This window comes from Vombatus ursinus, unplaced genomic scaffold (genome assembly GCF_900497805.2).
Source record: "Vombatus ursinus unplaced genomic scaffold, bare-nosed wombat genome assembly UNPS02014791.1, whole genome shotgun sequence".
Lineage (NCBI taxonomy): Eukaryota > Metazoa > Chordata > Mammalia > Diprotodontia > Vombatidae > Vombatus > Vombatus ursinus.
In genome coordinates, this window is record NW_020954569.1 from 44,438,303 (window position 1) to 44,453,572 (window position 15,270).

Genomic DNA, 15,270 nt, shown 5'->3' on the forward strand with positions numbered 1-15,270 from the left:
GTGTGTGTGTGTGTGTGTGTGTGTGTGTGTGTGTGTGTGTGTGTGTGTGTGTATGAGCGCGTGCGTGTGTTTTCTTAGGGAAAGGGAGATGGATCCGACGTTTCCGCGAAAGTGAAGGTAGGGTACAGAGCTCCTCCACGGTCCGGGCTCTGACAGCGCAAACTTTGCAGAAAATCGGATTTAGTCTGACTGAAACAAAGTTTGGTTTCCACAAGAGGTGGGGTGGAGTGTGTGTGTTGAGGGACGAAGGGGGATGGGGGGGTGGATTTCAAGCCAAGTACTACCCCAGGGTCCAGGAAGAAGAAAGCGAGTGAGGCTGGGGGCGGGGGGGGGGGGGAGTGGGGGGAAGAAGGGAAGGAGGGAAGAAGCTAATAGTGGGAAGCTTAAGGACGAGTCACTGAGAATCACAAGTTCAAGGGACCATGGCTTCCCTGAGAACCATGCATCCACGAATGCAGCGCCTTTGCCCCGGGACCCAGCTCGGGGAAGGGGAAGGGGGGGAGGGGGGAGAGGGGGTGTAAATTCTTGGAGCCGCGGCCCTTAGCTTCCTGGGCCATCTGGGAGGATGCTGAGGATTTCCACTAAGTACTGCTGGAAATGTAGGAGTGGGGGAGGGCTGAGTAGATGGGGGGTAGTGAATGGGAGGGGAGAGAGGGAAAGGTTGAGGAAGGACAGGAGAACCGAATTGTCAAGTGATGAAAGTGAATAAATTGCAAAGTACTGTATCTGAATCTGAGGCCTGCCTTCATGAACTCAGACTGTTATCTCCCTCGCTCTCCGGCACCCCCCTCTCACCTGACCAAGAGAAACCAGGCAAAAACTACCATGGAAAAGAAGGGATTCTTCTCACACCCCACTCCAGCACTTTCCACCCCACTTCGCAGCTGCCAGGGTCTTTTGGATTACTCACACATCCTTACCTTGCCGTCTTGAACAAAGCGCTAAAATACCCCAAATGGACTCTGTTTTTGACCTGTACTAGACAGGATGGCCTCCCTGGGAGTTCGCGATCCCACTATCCCCACCACCACCACCATTCTGGGCCACTTAGATAGAAATGGATTGTTTTAGCACTGGCTCTGAAACAAACCCTTTCTTCGTAGCTATAGGCGCCGGAGTGAAGAGGGGGAACAGTCTTACCAACCCTTGGCAAAAGTCGTGCTTTGCCTTCGGTTTTCTGTCACTCCCCTACTGGACAACAGGATAGTTTTTGTCATTGCGGAGTTGCCAGAAACCAGATAGCCTAGGAAAGTGAGTTTTTCATTCTAAAGTCCCTCTATGTATTCCAGAGACCCCAAGTATTTCAAAGGAACTTCCACCCTCAGCACCTCCCGAACTCTAGCGTATTATCTGGGTCTGCACCACCGAGCTTGCCTTACCTAGGACCTCCACCAGTGTTGCTAGCTCTCTGGCAGGGGCCTGCTCCAGCGATGGGCTGATTTCTCCTTCTTACACACACACACACACACACACACACACACACACACACACACACCACACCCTCCCCTTACAATTAAGTTTCGGAAACTTTGAAGAAGGTGAATCTGCTGTGGAACTGTTCAGTCTGTGGTTTTGACCTTCTCCCCATAGCTTTTCTAACAAGTGCACGCATGCTGAAACCGTGGGGCTTTGCCTGGACCCCTAGGTATAGTCAATCCATTCAACAGAGAGCACTGAACACTGTTGATATATGTAAAAGCATATTTATGGACATGGCTTAGTGTATATACATATATACATGTAGGTACTGTGTATGCATGTGTGTAGAGATTTCAGGATGTTTAGATAAATGAGATTGTAGTCATTCATTCCTAATATGGGATCTTTCAGTAACTCCTTGTGGCTTGGCAGCAAGGACTAGCAAGAGGAAAATCTGCGTTCCTTGGCTAGGGTTGCGCCTTTTGTAGGAAAAGGGCTTTGGGACAATGATGTGCATGGAGCATATACAGAATGTTTTCTAGTACTAAAATTGCTCCTGTGTGGTTTGGGTTAGCCGCTGTCCCACAGTACTAGAAGGCAACTTAGATTCAAGTCTATTTCAAAGCCAGCAAATGAAGCTTCTTCATCAGGGGCTGGCGAAGCATATGAAGCATTTGAGCTCAGCCACCATCACTGCTAAGATGCCAGGCAGTCCATAGTCACGGTGGACTGAGCAAAGTCATGGTCAAGCTTGCAGAGGAAAGTCGGGGCCCAGAGAACTAAGACCTGTAAGGGAAGAAGAGTAGAGGTGGAAAAGAATAACTTCCAATCTCTTTTTTGGTAACAGAAGTTGGGAATGACATTTCAGAAGAGCATTGACTGATCATGACACCAGGGAGACTCAGGACCCTAGGGAGGTGGAGAGTTGTCGGTAGTAGAACGGGCTGGGTGGAAAGAAACATGACAGAATTGTACAGTGATTAATAAAGGGACCTTCTGTGCACCCACAATAACACCTCCTCTCCCCTTCAAGGGGGAGGGGATTGCAAAGGAATTGAATTAAGGCTGCTGGGAAGATTACTGTAGCTATATAAAGAGATAAGGAATATATATGTGGAATCTAATCTGGTATTTTGAAGATTAATAGATTTATCAGGTTCTCAATTTTTGTGCAGTTCAGACATATTTTTACTCAATTGCCTGCTGTAGGAGCAGAAGAAAAGGGGATACCAGACACTGGAGAAACTGAGGGGTTGTCACAACTGCTTAAAAGTGTTCACTGGCTCAATTTGCTAATTATAATGCTCAACTAGGAGCCAGTCTGGAAATAAGGACAGCAGGTTTCCTTCCGTGGACTGGGTGACTGGTCCCTGAGGCTTTAAATAAGCAATTTCCTCCACCCCAACCACTACAGTAACCCCCAAACAATGTCACAATAATTGGAATCGAAGACAAAACAAATCTTCTAATGAGACTTTTTTTTCTCTCTATATCCTGCTATAAATTATCTAATCCACCACTCATCTCCTACCTCCAGACTCTTTACAAGGTTGTAAACAAGTAATGTGTAAAACATAAATAAATAATTAATTAAAAGAAGTACCTTGTTCTACTGCAGTGAGGAGGGAAGTGGGTGGGTGAGGAAAAGACTAGAGGAAAGAGAGAGAGAGAGAGAGAGAGAGAGACAGAGAGACAGAGAGACAGAGAGACAGAGAGACAGAGAGAGAGACAGAGAGAGAGACAGAGAGATTCATTTCTATAAGAAGGCCCGTTGGCTAGTTTCTTATTATTTATACGAAGGTGATATTAGCAATGCAGGTGAGAATGAAATAAACAGCTAGCCAAGAAATCAATACAGAATTCAAAAACAATTATTAATGTCATTTGACTCGTGTTCTTTTTACATTTCTCCCGGCTACAGACACTAAACTGTCTGAATAATTTGCATGGATCTGCTATTCATTATTTCCGGTGGCTTTCCTTTGAAAGCAGCTAAGGACACTGCTTACTATAGTCTAACTCGATCGGAAAACTGGTATTTTCATCTGTAAATTAAAGCAATTACGCAGCAGATATTATATTATGTGTACTGTGGTCTCCAGATAGTCATCAATCACCTTCAATCGAGCTGTCAGAGTGGGCAGATTCGTTTCTGGGAGGCAGTCTTCCAGCTGGGGAGAAGAAGAGAACATCATCATTAATTAGAGTGTGACCCTGGGGCTATTCACATGTCTGAACCCGGGAATCTCTCTGAGCAAGTCTGCACACTACCGAGCAGCAGTTCCCTTGCGCTGGGCTGCCAGGGATCCCACAGGCTCACTCCCTCAGCTGCCCTCCGCTCTCTGGGAGAGGCCCAGAACCACAAGGGCTGCTTTTGGTCCTCCCTGACCCCCATTGGGCATCATCTAGAGATGGGGGGGTCCCCAAGTCTGGTGGTGGAATTTTGACTGTAGTTGCATTTTCAACCTTTCTTTACTAAAGGGATATAGGACAAGAAAGGAAAGGAGCCCCGAGGAAGCCAAGAAAGCTGATTCTGTCAGTGGAGGGCAAGACGAATCAAAGCGCTATAAGGAACTTGAGATCCTTTCACAGCCTATCCAATGGCTCCGATAAACCAGGCTTTCAAAGTAGGATTTGACTTGAGAGAGATTCTCTAGCCTGGGATGGGATAGAGAAAGTCTTGGGGTTGATACTGTCTGACTATCTACCCCTACGCTTCTTCACCACCACCCCGGACTCCTCCCCACCCCCGGCAGAGGAGAGCATTTTGGCAGCTTCTACGCCGGGGGCGGAGGGGAATCAGCCCTGGCTTGGAAACCGCAATCTTAGCGGGGAGGCTGTGAAAATAATGGATGTGGGCTTTTCGTCTCCTTGCTCCCAGAACAACTTTAAAGGGCCTTCGTGCCTCCATGTAAGTGAGCTTTTTTCTTCCTCCAATCTGCCACGCCAGGAAAAGGGGGAGGGGGGAGGTAAAGGATCTTTATGGCAGGGTTGGAGAGGATTCCAGATGTGTGCGACCATCTTTTGCTGAGGGAGGACTGATTTGACTAAGCCTCACCGCTTAGTCACCCCCCCCCCACCATGAAGCTATGAATATTTTAACTCTTCAGAGAAAGGGGGAGGGAGGGTACGTGTAGGAAGAAGAGGGAAAAACAGTGATAGACGGAAGGTGGAAGCCCAGGGGACCTGCTTGGGATTGCTGCGGACTTGGTGCGGACGTCTTAGGACCTTGTGCTTGGAAGGGAACTTAAAAGAAGGGGCTAGAGTTTGAGAAACTTGTCTCAAAGGGTCCTAGATGTCCTGGAGTGGCAGAAGACTTTGTTTCACTTTCCTCAAAGCAATTTGGATATTCAAGACCTATAGTTAGATTGGATCTAACCATGAGAGCAGGACTGGACTTTAAAAATCATCTAGTCTAAAACTTTCACATGAGAGATAAAGAAACAGACCCAGAGAGGTGAAGTAAACTCGCCCAAGGTTGTTCGGGGGAGGGCATAAAACACTCACCAGACTTAAAGAGATTTGTAAAGAAGAATGTGCAAAACTCTTTGGGGAGACATTCGTTCTGAATACCCAGATTAGGATTGTTGGTTCCATAGGCTGTGATAAGAGTCTGGAGACGAATCTTTTAAATACATATATAAATATATAAATGTAGACATGTGTGTGTATACTTTCCCGTTTGAAAACAAGAACTATAGTTGAGATTTTTCTCCAATTCCATTGCCCTGTAAATGTTGCTGTCGGCAGTTGCTTCTTAGATCCTAAGCCCAAGAGTTTTACATTCAGTAACCCATCTGGAGTAAAGGATACAAAGAAAATAGAAGTCGTTGTCCTGTGGTTTATTGCCAATGTTAGTGCTAATTTTAACTGTTGATTAAATCTTAAATGAAGACTCACTCGTGTGTCCCTTCATATGTCTCATTTGTAATTGAGACTAATTATTACAGTGGGGTGGGAAGAAGCAGCTGCTCATTAATTAATTTCTAACTAAAAGTGCTTACCATTCTTCAGTGACTAAGGAGAAAAAATCATTAGTCGGTGCAATATTGATTCTTCAGATGAAAACCATAAAAAGTGCTATTTGTTTTCCGAGTGTATTCACCACTTGCATTCACGTTCTCTATGCAGTCATACATGAAGGTCTGTGTATTCTTCACACACACACACATGCTCACACACAATCAGATGTGCCTCAAATGAATATTAAACCTGCAATTAGGACAGTTTGAGTAGGTTTTTTCTGACGTCAGTCTTCGATGTTTAAAACAATGTACATCCGACTTGACATGTTTGCCCTCGAGTTTTTTTTTTTCTTTTTTCTTTTGAAAAATATGTGTTTCTATCGCTACGGGTTGGCCGATTTCGGTGCCTCATGGGGCTATTTTCCGGGGCTAAACGAATAGCTACAAACATTACAGATCACTTTTTCCTCGGTTAAAAACAAAAAAACTTTAAGATGTAAGTAGATAAATTAAATATGGTGTTCTGCTTCGTCCTATAAGCATCTAGGAACCTCTGGTCACCAATCAGTTGGTACGGTAGAGCAGAGCCCAGCTGCGGTAGCGTGTTAGAGCAGACGCCTCTCCTCGCTCCTTGATAATCCGGAACCTCTGTACCATGTCATACCCTCAGTTTGGATACCCTTACTCTTCTGCACCACAGGTAAGACCTGATGGTCCACGGAGGATAATTGATTGAATGCCAATGATTATTGGCCACTTCCGAACGGGCTGCGGGCTGCCGGGTTGCCTGGGTAAAGTGAAGAGCTATCATAAGAGCGTGAAATTGGTTAAACCGCGGTATTGGCGGTGTTCGCAGAGAGAGAGTTAGGTTCCTCTGCCTTTCTTGGTGATTTGGAGAAGGAAAGGAGCCCGCCGTAGAACCTGGAGGGGATTAACTGGGTTGGGTGAGAGAACAAGATTTGGGAAGAGAACTATTCCCCCTCCCAGGTTTCACTTGCTCCTTCAGATCTTGTGTTTTTTGAAGAGGAAACAGCAGAGTGCCTTAAATGAGTAATTGCAGTCACATTAGGGAATAGCCCAAAGATAGCAGAACAGATGTGAGTGTTTGTCTCAGTGTGGCCATTTGAAATCTGGACCTAATGTAAACACGGTAGTTTAGGGGAAAGGGTTCTAAGGCTAGGGGCAACCTTTACGTGGCAAAAGGAATCAAATAATTTTAATATGGGGACAGTGCAAAAGTTCTTTTAAAGAAGGGAGTTTGAAGAGAATGTTTCCCGTATATACTCCGGACAATCAGAAGCCCCTCTTTCCCAAAATACATTCCGGGAATGTACCAGTCCGGGTTACTGTGTTCACAAATGAGCAGGCATTGAGTTGGTACATTTCAAGAGATCTTAGATCTTCATTCGCTACAAGAAAGGAGCGAACAGAACCCCCTCCCCTGACCCCCAGGCGTTTGTCTGTGGATGCTGGAAATGTGTTCTTTCTCACTAATTTCATCCCAAGCGACCCTTCTGAACTCAACACCTCTTTCTTCCTTCTAGTTCCTGATGACCACTAATTCCCTGACTACTTGCTGTGAGTCCAGCGGCCGGACGTTAGCAGACTCCGGGGCAGCCGGCTCAGCTCAGACCCCAGTCTATTGTCCTGTGTACGAGAGCAGGCTGCTGGCCACAGCTAGGCATGAGCTCAATTCTGCAGCTGCCTTGGGAGTCTATGGGAACCCTTACACCGGCACCCAGGGCTACGGAAACTACGTTACCTACGGCACTGAAGCCTCTGCCTTTTATTCTTTGGTAAGCTAAGCTCTGGATCCAGGGTGAAGAGGTGGGGGATATCCCTCAAACAAACTTGACCCTAATGGTTCCTGGGATTGAGCTAACACGTCAGGGACAGAGTAAAGAGAGAGGGGTGGGTGGGGGAGGGGTCAGAGGGAAAGGGGAAGTGGAAGTGAAGAGGGGAGGGGGAACAGACAGACAGAGAAAGGGGGAGACAGAGAGGGGAGACAGAGAGAGAGAGACAGAGACAGAGACAGAGAGATAGAGAGACAGAGAGAGACAGAGACAGAGACAGAGACAGAGAGAGAGGAGAATTAAAGAATCCTTTCCCCTACTTGGAACTGTCCTCTTGCAATGTAGGTGCTTAGAGATAAGTAGGATTGATAACTGAAGTTCATGTTCAGCATTCGCAAGATAGTTCTTTGGTTCTTTCTGCTCATGGAGATTGGGGTCTTCTCCGGAAAAGTAGTGGAGTTAATTACTCAATAAATTGCTGCCTCCTAGGTGCTAGAGAGTAATGGGGCTAATGACGGGTGCCAGTGATGCAGGAGCTACTGGGTCTTAGAGTCTAAAGTTGCATGTGTCCAGGTCCCCAAGAATCGATACACCTTCGAATGAGCTTTTCCTTTGGCATCATTATAGTGAGGGTTAATGTGTCTATTGATCTCCCTCCCGCTGAAATTCCATAGCACTTGGGATTAAAGTCTTGGGAATCAGTCTCCCTCCCCCCCACTCTCACCTCCCACCCCAGGCCCCTAGCTCAACTCTAAATCCTCCCCGACTCGAACTTCCTTATCCCCCTCCTCCTCTCTTCCCTGCTTTTTTTCCGCCTCCTGTTCACCTTTCTCTTCCTCCTCCTCCTTTTCCCTTTTTTCTCCTCCCTCGCTTTTGTTTCTTACCCCAAAGTTAATAAATATGTTTCAAGGTCAGAATTGACAGAACCTTTTTTTCTCCTAATGCAATTGAATGGGTAGATATCAAGCAAAGTTTCTTTGGGTCCCTCGAGTTCTATGTTGGGGCCCTGTCCTTAGCCTGGGGCTCCACGTGCAGGAGGTTATAATATTTATGAACTGAACATGTGGATTTCGTGTTCCATCCTCAGCGTCTCTCATCACCAGAGGAGGTGTGTAATGGGAGGCGGAGGGACAGGAAAGGTAGAGAAATACAAAATAGTTTTATTTGCATTTTCTACTTCCAATCTGTAGCAACCGGAGTTGATATGCACTTAATAGCTAATAAATAAGGCTTCCAAAGGATCTTTATTTTCAATAGAGATATTGCTAGGGACATATTCTGTATTCCATCAGAAATGTAACCAGACTAGTGTCGTTTAATTCCCCAGAGGAATAAAAAGATTAATAAACCGACAAGCTTGATTTAATGTTACAGAATAGTTTCGACTCGAAAGATGGGACGGGATCTGCGCATGCGGGCATCACGCAGGCAGCAGCCGCCTACTATCCTTATGACCACACACTCAGCCAGTATCAATATGACAGGTAAGAAGCAACAATTAAAGAACTCCATCGAGGAGAAAGGGCATTGAGTGTGCTTGTGCTCTGCAGCCCCACCCCCCTGAATTCCAAAGGGAATATTTTCCATATATATTTTGCAGTCTCTAAGTACTGGTGGGTTGCCATATATTGGCGACTTTCTTCACGTGACCATTCATTTTTGGAAAGTGACTATGCAGACGGAAACGCAAATCTTTCGTACATCCTCTCTTGGATCTATCAAGGGAGGGCCTTAGAAGTGGAGTATGAGGAATGGTTCAGCAGATTCAGGTGGCTTGAGCTGCCCAGGTAGTGTAATAAGTATCAACCAGCCCAGTCTCTCTTGTGAGTTTTCATATCTGACTGTTTGAATAAAACATCTGGTTTAAATAGTACAAGTGGCCATGGGCTCACTGGTCGAAACACCTGATGGTCAGCCCAAGGGACACTGGAGGGAGAAAAGAAGTGGGATGAGAAATACAGGCCCCAGAGGGAACCTAAGTCACTCTTTCCGAGCTAAAAATGTGCTGACTACACACACACACACACACACACACACACACACACACTCAGGCAAGCATTCAGGCCCCCCAGACAAAACTCTCACCTGGATCTCCCTTTCTGTTCCTTTGTGGGGTTTTTTTGGGGGGGGGGAAGGGCCTCTTCTGCAGCAAGCGTGGTGAAATCGCTGTTTTCAATGTGACAAGGAGGCCAAACAGAATCCCACCCTAGGGGCTCCTACCCGTCTGGTTGCACATCATCTCCCAGATTCTCCTTTCCCCAATGTGATTGGTGTATTTTATCCTCTCCCTGAAATCTTTCTTCTCGTTTTGAGTTCCTTGCCAGACGGGTTGGACGCTGAAGCAGGACCCGGACCCTTCACGCATTCATAGACAAATCACTTGTTACCTTGCGGTGTTTGTTAACTTTAAAACCTTGAAACCCCACTTTAGCCATTTCAACCTTTATGCCCACTGGGCTCTGGTGACCTTTCTTGACTGTGTACATTAAATATTCAGGTACAATCCAGCATCTTCTGCGTTTCGTTTTTACATTTTGCCGAACAAAGGGGTAAGAGGGATGACTAATAAAGGAATCCTATTAAAATATACCTCTATTAACATTTAGGCCCTGGGGTCATTTAAATAACTTCTATTGGAGAGAGGCTTATCAAACTGTCCAACAGACAACTTTGCTCAAGCACTCTGCTTATTTCCGTCTAAGGTTTTGAAAGCAAATTTTTACCCCCTTGTGTGTGTTTAAATTAAAAACAAATATTGTCTACCCACTTGACGCTACCCACCAAAGGTTACTGCACCAAACAAACAGAACTAACGAACAGAACTGAACCTAGGATTTCTCCTGCTTTGGTCACAAGGGTTAATTTTCTGACGCAGCCCCTACGTGGTAGTCTGCCTGACCCCGGTTACTTTGCCAACACCTCTCTCCTCTATTTCCCAGGTATGGCACGATGGACGGGGGAACACGGAGGAAAAATGCTACCCGGGAAACCACCAGCACCTTGAAGGCCTGGCTGCAAGAGCACCGAAAGAACCCCTACCCGACAAAGGGTGAGAAGATCATGCTGGCCATCATCACTAAGATGACCCTCACCCAGGTCTCCACCTGGTTCGCCAATGCTCGCAGGAGGCTCAAGAAGGAGAATAAGATGACTTGGCCACCTCGAAACAAATGCTCAGATGAGAAGAGACCCTACGATGAGGAAGAGGAGGGAGAAGAAGAGTCTCAGGAAGACCATCTCAAAACTGAGAAGAATGATGGTTGGTTTGAAGTGATAATAACATTTGGCTCTGGGTAGAAATAGGGAGGGGAAAGATGGATCTTCAATCCAATTATGTGTACTGATGACTGTAGCAGTGTAGAATGAGAAGATGCTCTTGTAATGTTCCTAAAGCATGGGAAAGGGCAAACAATGTGTCTGTATTCTAGGCCCTAGGTCAATTTTTGACACCCGTGGGCAATCACTGCCTCTTTCCAAACTGTCTTTTGGGACAATTGGTGGAGGGAGGAAAGAGTTGAGAGAAAGTTAGTGGCAAGGAAAGGTTCTCCTTGATTCCCTTGACTCCTTATTGAGTCCCATTAGGGGTCTGGGTTAAGGTTTAGTGGAGATGAAAAAGAGAATTATTTAGCCTGTCGTCTTGTTAACTCGTTGATGTCTCTCTTTTTGCCTTCCCTCACTCCCAACCTAAAAAGAACGTGTCCGCAAAGAGGAGAAGGAACTCGAGCTAAGTGACTTAGATGATTTCGACCCGATTGAGTCGGAGAGCTCAGAGTGCGAACTGAAACCGGCCTTCCAGCACCTGGACAGCGGCCACATGCGGGCTGCCTCTGGAGGCGCAGACCGTCCAGGAGACCCTTGCAAGGAGGCTGCCACTTCTCTCAAAATGTCGCTCCCTGGAGGCGTCCAGCTGGAGGAAGATGTGGAACGGGCCAAGAACTGCCTCAAGAGCGTGGTAGATGAATGTGAGCAAGACCTAGTAGTGGGAGGGCGACAGAGGGGCTGCGATTCTAAAATGTGCTTCCAGCAGCCGGGGGAGTCCCAGATCCTGGAGGCCAAGCCCCGGATCTGGTCCCTAGCTCACACAGCCACTTCTTTGAACCAGACTGAGTACCCATCCTGCATGTTGAAGCGCCAAGGACTCTCCACTTCTTCCTCATCTGCCTCATCCTCTTCTTCCACTGCAGTTTCGGCTCCCAGCGGTCTTGATAGGCACCAAGATTCCCCTGTCACCAGTCTCAGAAACTGGGTGGATGGGGTCTTTCACGACCCCATATTCAGGCACAGTACTTTGAACCAGGCCTTGAGTAACACTACAGTGTCCTGGGCTACCACCAAAGGAGCAATACTGGAAACGGGAGCCCTGGGACGCTCTCTGGGGAGCAGCACAGACATGCTGAAGGGACATCTGGCAAACTTCCCCCCACACCACCACCACCACGACTCCAATAAGGAGCTCCTCTCCTTTCCCAAATCTGGCAGCAAAATGTTCTGTTCTTAACAGCCCCGCCCCCCACTGGGGCCCAGAATGTTCTTATCCTTGGCCGAAGTGGACACAAATTGAAAAGAGAGAGTGGGGGAGGGGGGCAATAGGGAGGGGAAGAACTTAAGTTTGAAGAGTAAACTTTTTTCTACAAATAAATAAATAAATAAAAATAAACCTAAAACAAATCAAGAAGCAAGCAAACCAACCATGTCAAACCAAGTAATCCAAAACAGAGGATTTCAAAGTCTGTTTTGCTTAGGTTTGCCAGAGAGACTATTTTCATTCCATACTGAGAAGAGTTTCCCTTGCCTACAACTTTGAAAAGAATCAGTGCCGGAATCTTTATTTAACTTCCTGTCTAAAGAAAAAGAGAAGGGGGAAAGCACGTGATATATTTTAGGAGTACTTAACAAACAGAAAGTTTACATCCAAAGGTTTACATTGAGGCAATGTTTCAATAGTGAGTTTTCCATTTCAGGCATGCCAATATTAGTTATAAAGACTTTTCAGACTTTTCCCTTCTGATTTCATTGTTAGTATATAATTCTCACAAACAGCACTTCTCCCAGGTTTACACTATCGCACAAACTTAACTTGGCAAATAAGATGTTTTAAAGAGGTATGTTCACATCAATGAATTGTCTGTTTCAGAGGTTTAAAATAATAATACTAATAAAACCGAGTGATGGTGTTTTGCATTGCCCTATGACTAACTTCCAGATTTAAGATTTATACTGGTAAATGCTTCAATGATAACTTCTGAGATGCTATTAATCCCAAAGAATGCAAAAAAAATGGGGAAGAGCAGTGAGCAAATACTTGCTGATTCTCCACAACAGTAATGTAGCCTGCAAAACTTAAGATTTACATTTAAACAAACACTAGATAATCACCACTGTTTGGGGAGGGGAAAACTCAGAACCTTTAGACTTTCTAAAAGTCCAAACATTCTGGACACTCTGGAACTTGAAGGAAATTGGATTTCTTTACCCCCTTAGCATGCTCACAGTTTAACCCCTGAAGTTCCCCCTTGGCTCTGTGTGATAGCTAAGAGAGGTACAGGCCCCTCTTAGTGGCTCTTCCCAGCTGGAAAGAACTCAGTTCCATCCATCACCAATGTCTGATGAGTCTGACAGCTTTTCATCCCCCAACCTCCACTTCCAAAGAGAAAATAGCCTGAGCAGTTAGAGTCTTATGTCCATCCCTAAAAAATCAATCCAAACTCTATCTGTGAACTAAATTTATTGAAATATTAAAGGAGGAGAGGAAAGGGTGGTTGCAGTTGAAGACTGTAGAAAGGAAGGAGAACATGGCCTCAGAGGCCTTAGAGGTCTTAGAGGTCGTGCGCGGGGTAGGAATCTCCTAGCAAAGAAATGAATTGGGCTGAAGGAAATACAGGTGTATCTCTCTGAATCCTAACATCAGCAGAAGCTCCTGGCGTAGTGCACAGCGATTGTTTCACATGGAAAACTTAGTGTGTGATTTTTTTCCCCCTCCTTCTCTCTACCGACCATTTGAGCTTCGAGATCCTCTAGTAAGGTGGAGAACCGCTAACTCTCCATGAATATTTCAGCATTTCAGGACAGATGCTTTGCGGGTTTTGACATTAAATGGAGAAGAGGGTTTTCTACGTGTGAGACTCAGAAATCTCTCTCAGGCCACCAGCCATTTAGCTCCAATGAGCCTTTTAAATACTGTCCTTAAGATACCGCACGAAATTAAAAAAAAAAAAAAGTTCTCGGCGTCCTGGGAGAATAAGGTAGAAGCTGACTACCAGTCAAGAAGTCACGGAAAAGTGATAATAAAGAGATATTTCAGAGAAGAGAAAGCTGCTGTTCTGGGTACTAGATAAAGAGATAAAGAGATTGGCAAATAAACAGGAGAGAAATAGAGAAAAACAGATAAGACTGGCCCGACTGATGGCAGGCATTGACTGACAAAGTTCTCTTTCCTGACAGGGAGTATGATTAGCATGTCGGGGTGGGGGTGGGAGAGATAGGAAGAAGGGGAAATGTGAAGGATCCAGGACTAAATCATTGGTTTCGTGGCAGAGAAAAAAAGTAAAATCCCTAAACCTAAGGGACATATTGGGTTCCGAAAGGAACTTTGCCCGACCCCCCCCCCAAAAAGCCTCAACACTATTCTTTCCGAGCTATTTTACTGGCACTCATACACACGCGTGCCTAAATGAAAACACAGGGGTCCCCGAACTTTGGAGACAGATCATCTGGGAGAAACCACTGCATAAAGGAATCTGGGAGGCAAAGAGTAGATCAAACCCTTCCCCTTGCTGCAAGCAGCTGTAATTGGATTGTATCCAGTCATATTCCCTGTCATTGTATTGACTTTCGCTCTCTTGGATGATATTATCGAGATCACTGAACCTCTCCGCTGATCTGGCTGTCAAAAGGCTGAGACAGGAGCCCCCGGCCTGGAAAACGTGCATCAGCCAAGATAATTTGAAGTGAAATTTTCATTTTGACAGTAAACCCCTCAATTTCTAAAGACTCCGCACACGGAGAGCTCAGTGGCAGGGGGAGGCTTTACAGAAAGCCCACGTCTTAGACTGAAAAGGGCAAAAGAACTCGAATTAGTTGTAATAGATAAAAGGGCAAAAATAAAGAGTCAAGGGTACTTGACAGTAATAGCGAAAGTGGAGTCTCGGGGGAGAAGCGTTTTCAGCTCGAAGCAGGGCCAGCAGGAATTTTAATGCAGCCGGGGCGGTCTCCCGGAGCCTTCCACTGCAACCCTTTAGACAAAGCAAATCATTTTCAGCCAAAATAAGGCATGGAGGACAGGGATGACGGGGGATAAAAGATGAAGCGGGAGAGCAGGAGGGAGGGAGAGGGGACAGAAAGAGGAGCAAGGACTTAGGCCGGAAGCAGAGCCACAGGGGGACTAAGCATGAGATAGGAGGCATGACCAAGGGGCCCAGGGTTGATCCCCCACGTCTGGGGGTGAAGACAGGCTAGCCAAGGAGGAGGAGGAGGAGAGAGTCTGATCTGGTTTCCCAGGAGGAATGAGTCTCTGCCTCGTGGAGCTGTTGTTTTTCTGAAGGAGCCTTCTCGCTATTTGTTGGTGACAGAGACACAGAGTAAACTGGGGTAGGAGCTAGCACAAGATGCCCATGGGGAAGTCATCACTCCCGCCAAGTTCGCTGGGCTTCAGGGGCCCCTGACCTACCTGTGGCTCTAAATCATTCATTCATACACAGTCTGGCTCCCGCCACGTACTTACCAATGGAACTAGGACATTGCATGAAAAACAAACAGTACAGTTCGAAGCTGAAAGACTCTGCATGTGTCTGGGAGGGGGAGAGGAGGAAAGAGAAGGTTGGCCCAAAGGGCTTTACAATCCCATTTAAATAAACCCAAAGAATGTGCGGGTTAGAGACTTGGGGGGGCGGAGATAAAGTGGACGAGGAACTTAGATGTCATTTCAGCCCCCCAAAACCAAGAGAATTTCCTCTTTTTTTCTCTGGAACCAGACATTCCATAAGCTTCCTGTAGAACACTTGCATGCCCTCAGAAACTCAACCACATACCTTTACCCTCTCCCCCATTCTTTCCTGTTTCTTTAATGATTTTAAGCATACCGAGGGAGAGCAGTA

The 15,270-nt window shown here is 46.2% G+C and overlaps 1 protein-coding gene across 2 annotated transcripts in view; it reads left to right on the forward strand.

Moving 5' to 3' along the window:
* Positions 1 to 12,342, forward strand: part of IRX4 (iroquois homeobox 4) — a 12,992-nt gene extending 650 nt beyond the window's left edge. Inside the window, exons 1-6 of one of the 2 annotated variants that reach the window (XM_027868969.1) lie at positions 3,668 to 4,330; positions 5,925 to 6,084; positions 6,929 to 7,180; positions 8,552 to 8,661; positions 10,117 to 10,436; positions 10,870 to 12,342. In XM_027868969.1, coding sequence (XP_027724770.1) covers positions 6,040 to 6,084; positions 6,929 to 7,180; positions 8,552 to 8,661; positions 10,117 to 10,436; positions 10,870 to 11,675 — 1,533 coding nt within the window. In that variant the 5' untranslated portion in view covers positions 3,668 to 4,330; positions 5,925 to 6,039 and the 3' untranslated portion in view covers positions 11,676 to 12,342. Of the gene's footprint in view, positions 1 to 3,667; positions 4,331 to 5,924; positions 6,085 to 6,928; positions 7,181 to 8,551; positions 8,662 to 10,116; positions 10,437 to 10,869 lie in introns of those variants that run through there. The other variant, XM_027868970.1, reaches the window with a different exon arrangement.
* The last annotated feature ends 2,928 nt before the right edge of the window (positions 12,343 to 15,270 follow it).